Below are 15,802 nucleotides of genomic sequence, written 5' to 3'. Positions count from 1 at the left end.
CTGTGAAATACACAACATTTTTATTCTTTAGTTAGCGGTGAAACTCTGGCTATGAGTGTAATTTCTTACCTATGTAGAAAGTTAAAGGAAGCCACTTGTGGTAAACGGATAGCTGATAGCTGGTGAACCGAATGTCACCAGAATCAATTTCGACCAGGGACTGCTGCATTTCAACAAGAAAGCTTGCCACTACTGGATATTTTCTAGGAGACCTGGATGATTTTGCTGGCCAACAAAAAACTAATATTTTTGACAAGAAGTTGGGACATCTCTTGCTGTGTTGGTGGCGACCAAAACATTTTATTTTTAAGTCAACACGTAATGTTTTCCTGACCCCAATCAGGTGTTTTTTGATCCTAAACCTAACCAGTCCATAAGCACAGCGCTGTCTCAGCAGAAGATAGAAAATTAAACCTGAACTCAACATATCCATGGTTCGCAAAAATGTACATGGCAAACAATTGGGTTGCCCAATGGTGGCCGCTAAAAATGCATAAAACTTATATCGAGCCACTGACCTCTGGGCTACTGTAGAAACATGGAGGTGCATCATCGTCAACTCCATGGAAGAGGACCCGCTCCCTCTGTTTCATTCAAGGAAACAAAAACACAATGATTCTTTGTTTCAGGTTGTAATACACTAATGGAAACATAATTATGAATATTACATTTAATTTCTGGCGACAGATCGCCCTAAATCCTCCACATTGGACCTTTACAGCACAGACCAGAGGATGATACCCCTCCTCTCATTCAACTCTCAAAAAGAAAGCTAATAAGCATGTTTCCCAAAATATTAAATATGGTGTGGTTATTTTTAGGCAACATAAGGTGAACAGGCGCGAAAGTTGAGCAGCAGTTCAGGACAGTAATCTGAGCAGACAGGGCCAGGATGAAGCTGGTTTGTGTGTCTGTGTATCTGACATTTAATTGGCCCGCATCTGAATGTTTTTGTTTTTAGAATTCAAACTTCAAAAGTGTTGCGAACACAACAAACATTGTCCAGGCTCGACACTGTCAGCGAATTCAAATGGAAGTGAAAACTAATTGCAGAGACAGGCTTTCCACAACAGAGATACCACAGCTGACTGACAATGTTAACGCTCTCCGGTCTGTAATGACCTCCTTTCTTGGCATCATCTAAAACAATAAGCACAAACCCACGACTGTATCAAAAAACAATGCAACAGGCGCTCTCGGCTGTTCTCGTTGGTGGAACATGCTCGATGCAGGAGAGCTATTTCCAGCATGTTTAAGCTGCCACGCGATATTCCTCATCTATTCAGGCTGTATGTGTTTATGTGTGTCAAACAGAGGGGTTGTAAAAATGCTTTATGGCAGCTGCTGAAACACTGACCTTTACAGAAAACCGGCGATCTGTTCCAAACAACATGATCTACCGTGAGCATGTGTGAGTGCACGAGCATTACGTGTGCACATGTGACATGATGTACAGCCCGTAACGTTCTATCCCACCAGCCACCATTAACTTTGATGTACAGCCAAACGTCGTTATGTATGGTCGACTGCATGATTTACTGTTGGAGATATAATGGAGTGGCTACTGTAATGAACTGAGTGTTTGATGCACGGGTCTCTGCTGGAGGGAGAGAAGTAAATACTACGACCGTGATGGCTGCGATTACTGTGTTGATGTTGATGATGATGATGATGAAACTCCCCTCCTCCCTCGCAGATGATGCGAGTGAAATTTTCTGGAGGGAGAGGAGGAGGAGGAGGAGGAGGAGGAGGAGGAGGAAGGGAGGACAAAAGGATGAGGAGATGAAGAAAGCAGTTTGAGGAGATGGAAGAAGAGGAAACAAAGAGGGGAGCGAGGAAGCAGAGCAATTACAGGCTGTAGTGCCGGAGCAAACTTTGATGTTTTGACAGCCAGCCACTGCTGGAGGGAGGCAAGCGTGAGTGTTGATGATGATGATAATCGATGATGATAACGCTGATGATGGAGAAGCTCACGCGGTCTTTAAGGTCTCTTATCAGTGAAGATCTGTGGAGCCACAGGGTGTCCTTGTGGTCGAACTGGGACATCCTGCTGGACGACATCCACCCTGCCTCAGTGTCCTTGAGCAGTGCTGTGCTGCTGATGACCTTCCGCTCTGACATTCCTGAAGGGCAGTGACAATTCCCTGTATGGTATAAAAAAAAAAAATTATATTGTCACCAAAGTAACGTGGATGATCAGGAAGGGCAGAAAGAAGTGATAGTTGGGAGTTTTAATCAAGAAAATAAGAGGAGAGATGGCAGACATGAGGGAAATGGAGCAGCAAAAAGACTTGAAGAGTTAAAAACAAACAAAAAATACACAAGGGAAAGGATTTTCCAAAACCTCCGGCAGATCAATACTGATGTAATTTTCTACTATGCTACAGCAATATCAAAATATTGTGCTCATGTAAGTGTTCGCCACTGAAAATATGGAAAATCCTGATTTTTAAGCATAATTCACGCCTCAGCACACAACCCACAGTGACACACAGCACAGTTAACTATCCTCCAACCACAGTCTGACTCTGCCCTCTAATGGCACACAGTCTGAACTCCATCCTGAGGAATTCATTTCTATTTTCAGTCCTTCTTTCACTGAAATGTTTGACTGACTATGCTTCATCTGAATCCACTTTTTTAAAAGGTAAAATGTGTGACAAATCGGCATTGAATTGAAGTACTGTGGTGCTGCAAAGATGGACTGATTATTGTTCTGGCCGATTATCAGGCAGTATTCAGCATTTTTCTGATTATTTGTATCTGTGTTTTTTGTTTCTTATTGTTGATAAAAATAAAAAGTGTGTTACTTTGGTTCTGATGCAGCATCCTCTCTCAGTCTGTAGTCACCACTCAATATCCCGCCCACAACACTATCTGACTGGTTACGCGTCACAAGTTCCAGCCCATCAACACTGAATAATCTGAATCTGCAAAGTAACTAGTGTCTAAAGTTATCAGATAAATGTAGTGGAGAAGAATTATAAAGTAGCAGAAATTTGAAATTATGAATTTAAGTTTCTCAAAATCAGAAGCCCTAAAGGCCTGATACCTGAGACTGTCAGTGTGGAAGGAAGCAGAGTGACTGAAACACAAAGGGAATCATACTGTACCACAGAGTGTGAAAAACGTGTGTTCTCTGATCAGATCCTGGTTTAAAATCTCAAGTTTGGGCAATTTAGGACTGTTTATTTTCTTGTTTTTCTGCTCAAAACAAATTCAAAAAGGAAAAGTTTGACATTTTCGAATTTAGTGGAAATAATTCAGATAAAATTACATTGATGAGACAGAAATGCAGTTTTTGGAAAACTCTTTTACTGCCTTTAAAGCACTGTTCTTACGTTAGTTGAGAAAAAGAGCACCATCTGAAAACACATCCTTTACTTAATGAATAATACACATGTACAGAATTCCCTTCATCTTAGTAACAATACATCTGTTTTTGCTTTACATGTGCAGTGTAATAATGCACGTAACACAGCTTTTGTGCAGTCAATGCACTGTTCAGTCTTTATTCACTTTTGATATATTTTTAATTAGTTTTGGGTCACTTCATCCAACGGAGGTAAACAAGGTAATCTCTGCCTGTCTGTCTTTTGATCTTCTCGACTTCACCTTTTTCTGAATGTTGAGTGTGAAGTCGCTTCTCAAGAAAGCTGCCAGTGATAACAACAACAACCTACGGAGCCGTAGTACTAGATACTGCAGTTCAAGATCCACAGTTTTACACGTACGCATGTTTTGGGAACCCCTCAATGAACTGTCTGAAACTGGTAGCCTATTGTAATATTACTGTGCTGCTGATCCAGTTTTTAAAAGGCGTACTTCTCAAATGGCGGGTCTCGAACTGTGTCGGCTCTACAGCTCTGCAGGTCAATGATATTGTTGCTTGGAGGCCAAGCAATTGGTCCATCCTGAACAGACAGGGCACTTCAATAGTTTTGATTTTAAGTTAGTTACAATTTTATACAATAACAGTACATGTTAGATTAAACAAAGCGTTCTAAATGAGAGGAATGACTTGTTGGACATCCAAAAAAGCACAGCAGGACAGTTTTTACATTTGGTCTACAGTCCAAACCTTTTCATATCACATTTTTTAAATGTTTTGAACACTTCAAAATCATGATTGCTCAACCACAAAAAGTACATTATCATGTTATTTATGAAAATGTGAAAACACTGCAGCAGATACCAGAAGAGCTTCACCAAGCCCAAGCTGTATTTTTCACCTTCATGTGATTATCTGGTGGATCTTTCCCTTAAATTAGTGTTGTGTCCTCTTTGCAGCCACAGAATGGAAAAGTCCCACAGCAGGGCTGCAGCCAGGGTCTCCACAGAATCTTGTCCCATGTCAGCTGGCTTTGAACGCCAGGTGCGTCTGCGTTGGTGTCACCGGACGTCTTTACGTCTGTGAGGGTGTTTCCATGTCTCTCCACAGCTTTGGCAGTCCGCTCAAGGATTTCAGCGTATCGCGGCTCAGTGTCAGGGGTCAGTGTGCGGGACTCTGAGGGGTCGTGGAAAAGGTCATACAGCAGCGGTGGGTTGTGGTGCGTCACATGCTCTCCATGGCACATACAGACTTTAGTGTCGTAGCATCCGCCGGCTCCCGGGGGAGAAAAGTTGGGAGTGAAAAAGTGCACCTTGAAGATGGAGTCACCTGGATGGAAACACACCAGGGAACACGTGAATATAAATATATATAAGTTTCACACCTACACATGTGGCTTTTTCCGTTCATCAGACCTGATAAAGGTCAAAAATATTTTTCTCCTAGATGCTAAAAATGCATCTCTGTGTCTACAGGTGTGAACTTACTTCCAGGTGGGTGCCAGCGTACTGCGTTCAGGTAGATTCCACAGTAGTGGAACAGGAATTCGTGCTCTGATCGCTCTGTCTTCTGCTCCAACAGTGGCATCAGGTTATAACCATCTAATTGTCTGGGAGAGGCATACAATTTAGACAAAGAGAGGAAAGAGGGAGAGAGTTTAACCACAATACTACATGCAGAAAGATATTCTAGACTTCAGACCGTTCATCTTATGATAAACTATCTCACATTGCAATTATTATATCTTAACCACCGTATTAAGAAAACTGATTGTCTTTGGAACACAAGCTTGTTATGCCAGGATCAATATGAGCTAAATTAGCTAAATCAGTGTCCGCACAGCAGCCTCCTCCAACACAAAAGCTGTGGTTGTTTACAGATAATGAAGTACTGTTGGGTCCGCACTGTAATCATCTGGCACCAAAACACTTTAATTATTATTCTCAAGTTTAGAATAAGTAATTGTACAGTCTTTCCACCCTTCATTTTGTTAGTAAACGATAGTTTGTTGTGCAGTTGAATTCAATAAACAACAGAAGCTTTTCAACCTCTCCAGGAATAAAACTCAGGGGAGACAAAGCACCCGTATCAGACAGTCTTTACCTGTCTGGTTGTGTGTCCTCGGCCAGATATTTCAGTGTTGGGTACAGGTCCATGAGACTGGTGGGTTCGTCCACAACTCTTCCAGGTGCCAGTCTGCCGGGCCAGCGGAAAATCCCTGGCACCCTGATCCCCCCCTCCCAGCCACCCATAGCCTTCCCACCTATAGGGTGAGAAACAAGGAGAAATCACACATAAACATAAATAATTCTGTTTTTGCAGTAAAAATTACATCAGCACTGTGTATAATGGTCATTTAAACAAACTAAAGACTCTTTCAGAATTATTGCAATGATCTGTAACTGTAGTAGTTACATGCTTTAACTTTCAGCACCCTGAGATTATCTAAACCCATAAATCTCATACTGTGGTGGTGGTACACAAGCTCCCCTTAGTGGTATGCAGAGGAAGTATTTTTTCCAATTAAATAAGTTAATTCAATTAGATATAATACTATACAAATATTGCTGAATTAAGAAAAGTACTAAAAACTGAAATGCAATTCAAAATAAATTGAATCCTTCAATCCTTTCCTGTAATATTTTTGTTTTAGCCTGGGACATAGTCACAGTCATGCACATTGTGCACGCACAGGTCATCCATGATTAGCTACGAGCTAAACTCAAACTGTGATGGAAAGATAGTAAGCAGAGGTAAAATGAAGGGTTAAAAAGAAGAGGAGTGAGGAGCACTGTTGACGACAGTGAACAAACAATGAGAGTTCATGGACACTTAAGCTGAAGAGTCCACAACACATGCTAACGTTAGCAGCTAACGGTGCAAAACGGAAAGCTACGAGTAAGGTAGGAGTAAAGTCTGGTACTCAGTGAATAAGTTTGAGAAACACAGATCTAAACTGAAACAGGGTGCTCGGTAAAGATGAACCCATCAATAAAAATCACCTTCCAATGCTGTTAATAACGCTTTACCTACAGTTTATAAGTGTTTTGAGGCTTTAAAAACCAGAGGTGGCATTAAAATGAGAATAAAAAACAGTGTGAGATGACATCTACCTTTATAGATGCTGTTCCAGCCTCCTTTCTGGCCAATAAGTGAATCAGCATCCTCGAGGTGTCCACCGTGATCTGAGGTAAAGTACATCAGAGTGTTGTTGGCGAGGCCGAGGGAGTCCACCGTCTCCGTTATTTTACCTAGAAACATATAAATATGGCGTTAGAGTTGAAGAGGTGAATCTTTAAAAAATGTACATGAATTTCAGAATATCTTTGTACTTGGTATTTCCTCCTTTTGCTGAAATAACAGCATGCACTCGAGCTGGCATGGACTCCACAAGTTCATGCAAAACCTGATTACTCATGTTAACCCAGTAAGAATCGACACTGTGCTATCATCCTCTCTCCCTTCTGTTACTGTCATAAATTGCTATCTTGGATTTATTAGTAAACAGGATTTTTTTCATCATCCACTGTGAAATTCTGGTATCCAAGCGTTTTTTTCACTCCTCAAAAGTCATTTAGAAAGTTCTACTCGTCCTCTGAGACAGAAACTACAAGACAGCCTTCTCTTCACAGGACTTTTGCTGATTGAAGTCTTGACTTGTTTATTAACCAAATTCTGTATCTGTGATAAAGTTCCTTTTTTTAATCTGTCAGGGAACAAAGCTTGATGTATTGATCTCCTGATTGTTCGGTGATGTTGGGACTGCCTGATTGTGCTTTGGATACAGCGTGTTTTAGAGTCCCATGCACTGCCACCTTAGAAACCGGAGTCGAGCCATGATTTGACGTGAAGAAAGTCCCTCTTTGCTTAGAAAAACAATTTACCATCTGACTCTCTTATTTACTTCCTGAATCCTCAAACTTTCTGATTATTTCCAGGTTTACATGACAATTTGAGAGACTTTCAATTTGGTCTCAGACTTTTGGACCCCAGTGTATATACAATAAATTCAAAATGCCACATGCACAGAACAGTTTAAGTATACGTGGTGGCCACAGCGATGATGGGATGTTTGTACCTGTGAGATGTTGCAAGCCAAAGGCCCAGTTTACTTTAAACTTCAGGCCAGTATATAACATTTAACAGTGTGTGCCAATATGAGCATATTGACTTCACAGTCCTCACTCACCGATCATCCAGTCCACTTCTTCTAGGTTGTCACCGTAGCGACCGTGGCGACTTTTGCCAGCAAAGGCGGGGGTTTTGAAGAGTGGCGTGTGAATATGGGCCAAAGAGAATAAGAGGAGGAACGGATGATCGGCATTTCTGAGGAGGAGAGGAGAGGACAATAGCAGGAAGAAGTAATATGAGAGACTCTGTCATCAATCATTAGCGTCATTTCAAATATTTCCTATCAATGTTGGTTTTACAAAAGGTATGATAAAGGAAAACGCAACGCAAACACTTCAAGACAAACTCCAGCTGGATTCTTTAAAACGTAAACATAAAACAAATCATAAATGCTGAGCAACAATTAGCCAGCTGCACGAATGTGATGAAAGATGAGTACCGCTCAATTAAAGTATTATTTCACACACAGTCTGTGTGGTATCAGACAAGTCGAGTCAATCACTGATCAAACCACAGATGTGGTAAAATAAAGCTGCTCTGTTCACACAGATGAAGCCACCCAGAGGGCTTTTATGGTGGTGATGCCTGAGCTGTTTAAACACAACACAACACGTGACTCTGGTCCTGCTTTCCTACCTCTTGATAAAATTTTGCGCTTCTCCCAGCAACCTCTGGGGCACCGTCTCCAATGTCATTGGTTGTTCGATCACGTCTTGGTTCCTCATGATGATGCAGTTCCAGGTCGGCAGGAGTTTAAAGGGCACATACCACACAGCGGTTGCCAGGATAGCGAGGAAAAAAAGTGCTACCAGGAGCCACAGGCTGACTTCAAAGAGGCCACACACACGGACACACACCTGAAAAGTGAACACACCCAGTTTGGAAATTAATTATTTTTTTCAATGACTGAGCGCACTTCTGTACAAGGTGCAAGGTACACTTTTATTTATCATTTTACAACAAAGGGCTTTATAACAAAATGCTAGTTGTAGTTATGCTATAAAGTAGATACAGTATGACGCAAAGTTCCTGGGAGCAGAACATCTCTCTGATACAAGACCAGTATTTAACATTCACATCTCCACAAGTACAGGATTTACTGCAGGGCAGTTGCACTGGTATTGCATTGGAGATGTAATGTTATTGTAGCACAACACTTCTTATTAGTGTCTGGGAGAGAATTCAGACCTGCTATTACCATCCGTCCCGAGTGATCCGATCACAAGTGGACAGCTTTAAGCCCCTGAATTCACACTGGGCATTAAATGTGTTTCTATATGTGTATCAAGTGACCTCTTGTAATCAGATACCCCTTCCCCAGTCTATATGCAATATATACGCCTACATCACTGGAACAAACAGATATTTTTATGTGTAATGTTTGCTGAATTGACAAGCAGGCCCAAATAGTTAAACATTTGTTACAGGCTGTGTTTCACAACGTTTACAAAGATTCCCAAAACGCAACAAGTCTCAAAATTACATGTTTTCTAAAGGGAGTATGGGGACTTTTTCCACGGGAATCAAAGAAGGAGCCTTTAGTAGTAACTGTATTTGTAAAATTTGACATGATTACTTTCAGTATGTTATATTCTTTAATAAATGTGGTGGAAATGGTGAAATCAGTTGGTCTGGGATTTAACAGTTGGATTGTAATGCAGTTCCATGATTTTACCAGTAGATGGGATCACAAACCATTACTAAGTTAATTATTTCCACCAGGTAGTACATTGTGTCCTTTGTACAAACATGCTGTACGTACTTATCTAAACTTGGACATGAAAATAGTTTCATAGATGTGTAACTTCCTGCTGCTCAGTTCTGTATCTTTTCTCTTTAGAGCAAGTGTTTGTTTAAAGATTTTTTTTTGCTGTACTTCAGTATCGATATGACTTTGCTTTCCCCTGAAACAGGTTTCTGGCTGACATGACTATGAATTTCACAACTGCAGCTGCCAGGCTCTGCTCCCAATCTTTTTTTCAGCCCTGTGGCTCGTGTCTTAGTGATTACACATTCATTACTTTGCCTTGGGGTGAACGGCACAGCAACTCTTTGTCTTCCAATTTCAGCTGGCAACCCAAGTGTATCTCACACATTTTTGTTTTGCTTTTGATATTGATTCCTAGCTCAGCCATCTTTCTCTCATATTATATGCCCCTTTTTCAGATGTACCTTTGTGTGATCATTTCTAAGGAGAGGGAAGTAAAAGCAACACTGACAACAAAATCACCCTCACCAGTGTGAGAAGTCCAACTCCGAGCATCATTGAGAGATTTCGGAGTGCGTGCTGAAAGTCTGCCAGGACATCACTCCCCTCTCCGGGCGCACAGTCATTGAACAGGGTGAACGGCAGGCCGTAGAAGTAGCTGAAGCCATGCTGGTTCGGGTGGTGGCAGTGGTCTCCTCTGTGTTCACAGTTTACACCCAAGTGCCACTTACCTGCAGAGAGACAGTCAAAAACCAGAGGAGACACAGGAATGTCTTTCCTTGTACATTTCCCTACCCACTAGGCCGGTGGTGTATCCTTGCTGCTGCAGCCTCTTTGCAAAGGTGGTCTCACTGGGCGGCAGCCCCCCTGAACCTCCGAGGAACAGCAGCACCTGCACACGGCCGAAACTGCCCATTCCTTGTCACACACGTGCAAAAAAACAATGAAACAAACATTATGGAACCCATCATTGCTGCACAAATATGAACAGGATGCTCCTACTTGCACCGGGTGAATAGGTTCTGGTCTGGAGTATCTGTTACCTGAGCGGAGGGGATAGCGCCCCGTCATGAAAGCAGCCCGACTCGGAGTGCAGAGAGGAGCGGCTGCAAGGTGCTGAGTCAACTTTACCCCTTCAGAAGCGAGTCTGTCTATGTTAGGAGTCCTACCGGGACAGAACAGGTGTGAATACGTGAAACAGAGACAATGAAATAAATTTACATCATAGATTTGACATGATAAATCTAATTTTTTAGGACTGACCTGATGGTGTCATTACCGTAGCAACCTACATCACCGATGCCCAGGTCGTCCACCATCATCAGGACAAAGTTGGGCCTCCTGCCCACCTCCTCCCCTGTGACATCACTTCCTGCTCCCAGGAGCAGGGAGAGAAGAAGATGTGCCAACAGGGAGGACCTTCGGGTGAAAGATTAAACGTGGCAGTTTAATTTGTAAAGTAGGGCTGCACTATATATATTGTTTCAGCATCGACATCTCAATGAGCGTTTGTGCAAAAGTAACGTTGCGGGTTGCACAATTTAAAGAAGGGCAAATTACCTCAAACAGGTCCTGCTGCAACTTTCTTTGCTGCACAATACAGAAGGAAAACTCTCATGGCTCTCATTTCACATGATGATTAATCTAAAAGGGAAGTCCGTCTAATATTACACAGTTTAGTCCGACTGGGTTCTTGGAAACACGGCAGTTTGTTTCTTGTGAGGTACATTCAGGCTCTGCATGCACAGCACAACAACATTTACCAATTTAACAGACAAAGCATGGCCAACTTTGGTTGTTTGATAAAATGCAAACTCACCCCAATCATTCTTGAATGAATATATGAATATTTCCAAATATTACTATACAAGTTATCTGATGAAAATTCCTGTGTATCTTTTATATTATTCCATTATCATTCAGCAATACTGTAAAGAAAAATAAACGATAAGTTGACTAATCAGAATATTAATCAGCAACAATTTTGAGAGTTGATTAAACCCTAATGCTGGAATGTAACTAAGTACATTTACTCAAGGACTGTACTTAGGTGCACAATTTAAGCACTTTTACTTTGCTATTTCCATTTTATGCAAAGTTTTACTTCAACTCAGCTACATTTCAGTGAAAAATATTGTACTTTTTACTCCACTACATTTGTCTGACGGCTTTAGTTACTTGTTACCTTTCAGATTACAACTTTTCGTATCCCTTTTGTCCAGTGAAATCAGTATCTACAAATGTGAACTTTGAATCTTTCTGCTAAGCTAAAGCGTTCCTTCATGTGTTGAGAAACTTCTTCAGTGACGTAAATGTAAAAACCCTCTTGGATTAGCTATAAAATGCATCGTCACAGAGCTGAAAACGAGCTGTTTCTCAAGGAACATGTCAACAACATTAACTGTTTTACAGATTTGTGGCTCTCAGGGCAGTGACACTTAATAACACATAATAATCTCACAGATTTTCATGCAAACAGTGTATAAAGCAGTTAAATTAGCTCAACTTTGAACGTCTGTAGCAGTCAAACACAACATACTTACATCATGCAGCAGTAATATGAATCCAAAAACATCATATATAATAGTAAAACACTGTTTGGGACCATTTGAATGCACACTGACTGCTTCACCTGTTGGTACATTTTCAATCCCATCACAGCTGACTCTCAGCAATGAAGTTATGTCTTATATTCTTTCTAGTATTTGCTCTGGTCTGTATCTAAACGTGAACAGTCTGTAATGTCTTCAAAGTTGGATCTACGACATTATACAGACGCGTCGTTCAGGCTAGTTTTACTTCCTGGTTCGTTTTGTTAATTCATATGTTTTTTTTTACGGCACTTTAGTCGATAAACACTGCATGTGCTGCTGTTTTAAGAAGGCAAAGGGACTCACCTCATACCTGCACAATGCACTGATTCATAAAACTACAGAATGTCACACGTTTTCTCCATCTGCCACGAGATCAGCCCCCCTGACGCTACAGTAATGACTGGACTACCGGCGCACAGCCACGTTCGCCCTAATGCGTGGAGGAAATGCGCACGTGAAAAGTTCAGTTTTAGTATGAAAGTGTGAATCCTCTCATTACCGAAGAGATTAATAATTAACCCTTCCCTTTACAGGTGTGCACGTCATTGTTAGTTAGATGGTAATTACTAAGTGACATAGCCTACTTGAAATGTCTTTGAAATGTCCGCAGTAATTACCTCATCAGTCATTCTAAGTGCTGTATCCTAGGCAACTGGACGTGTTTTAGTTTCTCAAAGACCTTTCACCTCTCACCCGAGAGGCGTCTTCAGTTCTCACTAACTGGAGGGGAGTTGCAGGCTTTTAAACTCTGTGTGGGAGTGTCCTCTCAGAGTCGTCAGGGCCACTTGTCAAGACTCTGCTGTCCACTTACATCTGAAGGAGAAAACTCATTCCTTTGAGGACAACAATGTGAACATATTAGCCAGAGAAGACAGATGGTTTGAAAGAGGAGTAAAAGAATGAATCTATGTCAAACTGGAATGACTGTCTTTGAACAGAGGAGGTGGCCTATGACATTACTTATCACCCAGACAGGTGAACAACAATTAACACTGGGCTCAGCTAGCAATTACAACCCACCTGAAGGCCTGTTGGGTCAACGACCCACAAGTGGCCCTAACGACTCTGAAACTCAGCTCACACGTGTCCTCGTGTCGACTCTGAAAGGACACTCCCACACATAGATTGTCCTGCAACTTCCCTCCAGTTAGTTAGAACTGAAGAAACCTCTTGGATAAGAGGTGAGACGTCTTCAAGAGACTGACACAAGTCCAGCTGCCTACGATACAGCACTTACCATGACCTGGATGAGAACCTTCATCAACATGTTAACTTCCCTACATTTCTCTGATGGGTGTAGTCATGGGAGATCAGGACTTTACATACTGCACGTCAATTCAAATTCAACTTTATTTGTCTCCAAAGGGCAATTAGCAACAAAATCACATTAGCAAGAGTAACACATGACTCAGCAGCACTGCAATAGTGAACAAAGCAATACTGACTGTCCTGTCACCCCCATACACAAAGCATTACCAGCACAGCATTACAATCAAAATACTCAGGATGGACAAGCTACCTCCTTTCCCCTGCACTGAGGAGGGTGATAGCTGTGAGAATGAATGAGTGTTTGTGTCAGTTTGTCTTGACTGAGAGGAATCTGAAGCAGGTGCTGATTGACCCTCCTGAAGCAGAGGCTGGCTGCAGTCAGACTAGATGGAATTTGCCCTTTTCACCATCAAACAGGCTGCTCTGCTGAACACCTGCAATTTTGCTGCATGTACTCAATATTTTTTCACCCTGGGTCAGTTTAGTAATGCAATACAGGGTTATTTTTATCTGTGGTTAAAAATCACCCAACAGAACCTATATTGTGTTGGTGCTATATTGACCCAACACTGAGTCAATCTTCAACCCAGAGGGTTTTTAATATTCGAGAGGAGCTGCCCTCCCAGTGAGTTTTAACCAAAGTCATACAAAGGGAAAAATTCATAAATAAATAAATAAATAAATATATACATTGAAAAATGAAAGAATTAATAAATGAAATGGAAAAGTAAATATGTCTCATTTTATAAATTACTTAAACGTACACTTTGTAAGAAAGTTGATTTTAGAGTCTCATTCCCAACTCATTAAATACTGACGGTTTGGGAATGCGACCGACCCGTCCTGCAAACTCAAAGTGTCAGTATTTGACAAGTTAGGAATGAAGTTGATCTTCAATGCCTTCCTTTAATTTTCTGTTATTTTTGGTGAATTTATTGAATTGGTGAATGGTGAACACATGTATTAAGCCAGTCACTCATTTCTTTATTCCTTTTTGATTTAGGCAGTTTCAGTCCTCCATAAAAGAGAGTCATCAGGGACCTGTTCACATGAAACTTGGTAAGTTTACCTGCAGAAAAGTTGTTGTTGACTGTCCCCACAAACCATTCAGCGTTCCATTCAAAAATGAGACATTCATTGATGTTTAAAACAAGGTGATTACACCTGACAACAGACTGCGCCTCTTGACCTCATTGATGGTGCTCTGACTGGGAGGAGGATGGGTGTGAAGTCTATGCAAATGTCCTCGTCTTCAATACACTGAGCCTAAGGAATGAGTTTTCTCACCTGATTAAAGAAAATCAATAACCACAGGGCCGTGACTCATCATCATCATGGAGGTGAGTCATGATTAGTGAGTCATTCCCAATCTTCAGGTTGTATCGGTTCTCACACTGGCTCCGACAGCCATCTGTATACAAAATGTGAAGGAGTGGCGACAGGTGACAACCCCCTGAGGTGAACCTGTGCATGATGAGAGCTCCCCTGATCTATCTATCTATCTATCTATCTATCTATCTATCTATCTATCTATCTATCTATCTTATTTTTCATTAATTGAAATGTGCTGTTATTGAAACAACATGCAACACATTTAATTTGGCATGTTGACCATGTGTTAACCTACATATCATTAAAAAGCTGAACTGATCTTTTGGGTTTTGCCCTGTTTTAACAATTCCTCAAAGGACAACGTCATGGCAATGTCAGGGCCACTGGCCTGTAGTTATCCGGGACCTTTGGGTGCTGTTGCTCTCAGCAACAGGAATCACAACAGACTGTTTACATCATTTTGGAACGCTCCGCCAGCTGAGTCACGACATAGAGATATAATTAAAAATGGGACTAATGCTCCGCACAGCAGGTGAGCAGGCAGCTCCCAGTGTTGTCGAGGCCAGGGCTTGTCTTGTAGCATTTAAGTTTTAACCGCAGTGCGATCATCAAACGTAGAAACAGGGCACGAGTTGGAAATATGATATCATTAAACATAAGGAACTGCTTATTACTGTGTAAAACCACTGATTCCCAGCCTTGTGCCTTTATTACCAGGCAAGCATACTCCAGAAAAATTGTAGGATCTCTTCTTATTATTAACTATTTTTTATACTCGCAGAACAGCGGGCGTTTGTGCAGGAACTCAGTCAATTGAGGGAACTTGTGATCGTAGTACAACAGAAGAACTGAGAGGCAAGTTTGACCTGTTTTTAAGTCATAAACACGGAGAGAAAACAATTAAGACGACACTTAGGGCTCAGGGCTTCGCATAATAATATTTTACATCTGAACAAAACACAGACCATATTCACACGGCAGCCATTTTCCTCAGTGTAATGCTCAAATGTCCTGCTGCTGTCTTCCAGGCTAGAAGTCATATAAACGTGGGAAATCTGACAAATCTTCATTACTTCACTGCTTCCTGATGATTTTGTCGAACAAAATGTGAATTTATTAAGCCTGTGTTAACCACAGGCCTTATTTCAGGCATTAAACCAAAAACCTATTCAGGAAACCCATCTGAGACGGGGGGAGGGGATTTCTGGGTTTTAGGACTCATTACTACACCACTCTTATTACAGTAGATGCTTGCTTTTGTCCTGTGGTCCATTGTTAAGTTTCAGTTTTGGGCACTCCTGCTCAAGACCTGTCATCATCAGTGTCTGTGAGCTGTACGCATATTTACATATTTGGCCATTTTAATCGATGTTAGAGTTCTGACATGTCAAAAAAGCAAAAGCAAAGAGCTAGAATGACTAAACAAAACTTTGTAAT

General features: G+C 41.4%; 1 protein-coding gene across 4 annotated transcripts; it reads right to left on the bottom strand.

Moving 5' to 3' along the window:
• Positions 1 to 3,210: 3,210 nt before the first annotated feature.
• On the bottom strand, positions 3,211 to 12,143 carry arsh (arylsulfatase H). Of its 4 annotated transcripts, none has more exons than XM_084361190.1 (11): positions 12,068 to 12,143; positions 10,434 to 10,589; positions 10,214 to 10,335; positions 9,966 to 10,088; positions 9,699 to 9,901; positions 8,099 to 8,319; positions 7,521 to 7,657; positions 6,445 to 6,582; positions 5,435 to 5,594; positions 4,819 to 4,940; positions 3,211 to 4,660 (listed from the first exon to the last, which is right to left on the bottom strand). In XM_084361190.1, exons 1-11 carry the CDS (start codon positions 12,070 to 12,072, stop codon positions 4,263 to 4,265), a joined length of 1,785 nt encoding a protein of 594 aa, XP_084217316.1. In that variant the 5' UTR covers positions 12,073 to 12,143; the 3' UTR covers positions 3,211 to 4,262. The 4 variants fall into 4 exon arrangements, with proteins under 4 accessions (XP_084217316.1, XP_084217318.1, XP_084217319.1 ...); XM_084361192.1 differs by having other exon boundaries at positions 12,075 to 12,093; XM_084361193.1 differs by lacking the exon at positions 12,068 to 12,143 and adding an exon at positions 11,714 to 11,734.
• Between the last annotated feature and the right edge of the window lie 3,659 nt (positions 12,144 to 15,802).

The sequence above is a fragment of the Pagrus pagrus genome (assembly GCF_965226575.1).
Source record: "Pagrus pagrus genome assembly, chromosome: 9".
Taxonomy (NCBI): domain Eukaryota; kingdom Metazoa; phylum Chordata; class Actinopteri; order Spariformes; family Sparidae; genus Pagrus; species Pagrus pagrus.
The sequence above is the reverse complement of the archived record's forward strand: the minus strand, read 5'-3'. Positions and strand labels throughout refer to the sequence as shown.

Coding starts and splice junctions, on each gene's coding strand:
- arsh (XM_084361190.1), bottom strand. Junction 8,320..9,698: donor GAGTTGGACTTCTCACACTG/GTGAGGGTGATT, acceptor TTCACTTTTCAG/GTGTGTGTCCGTGTGTGTGG. Junction 4,661..4,818: donor ACGCTGGCACCCACCTGGAA/GTAAGTTCACAC, acceptor GTTTCCATCCAG/GTGACTCCATCTTCAAGGTG.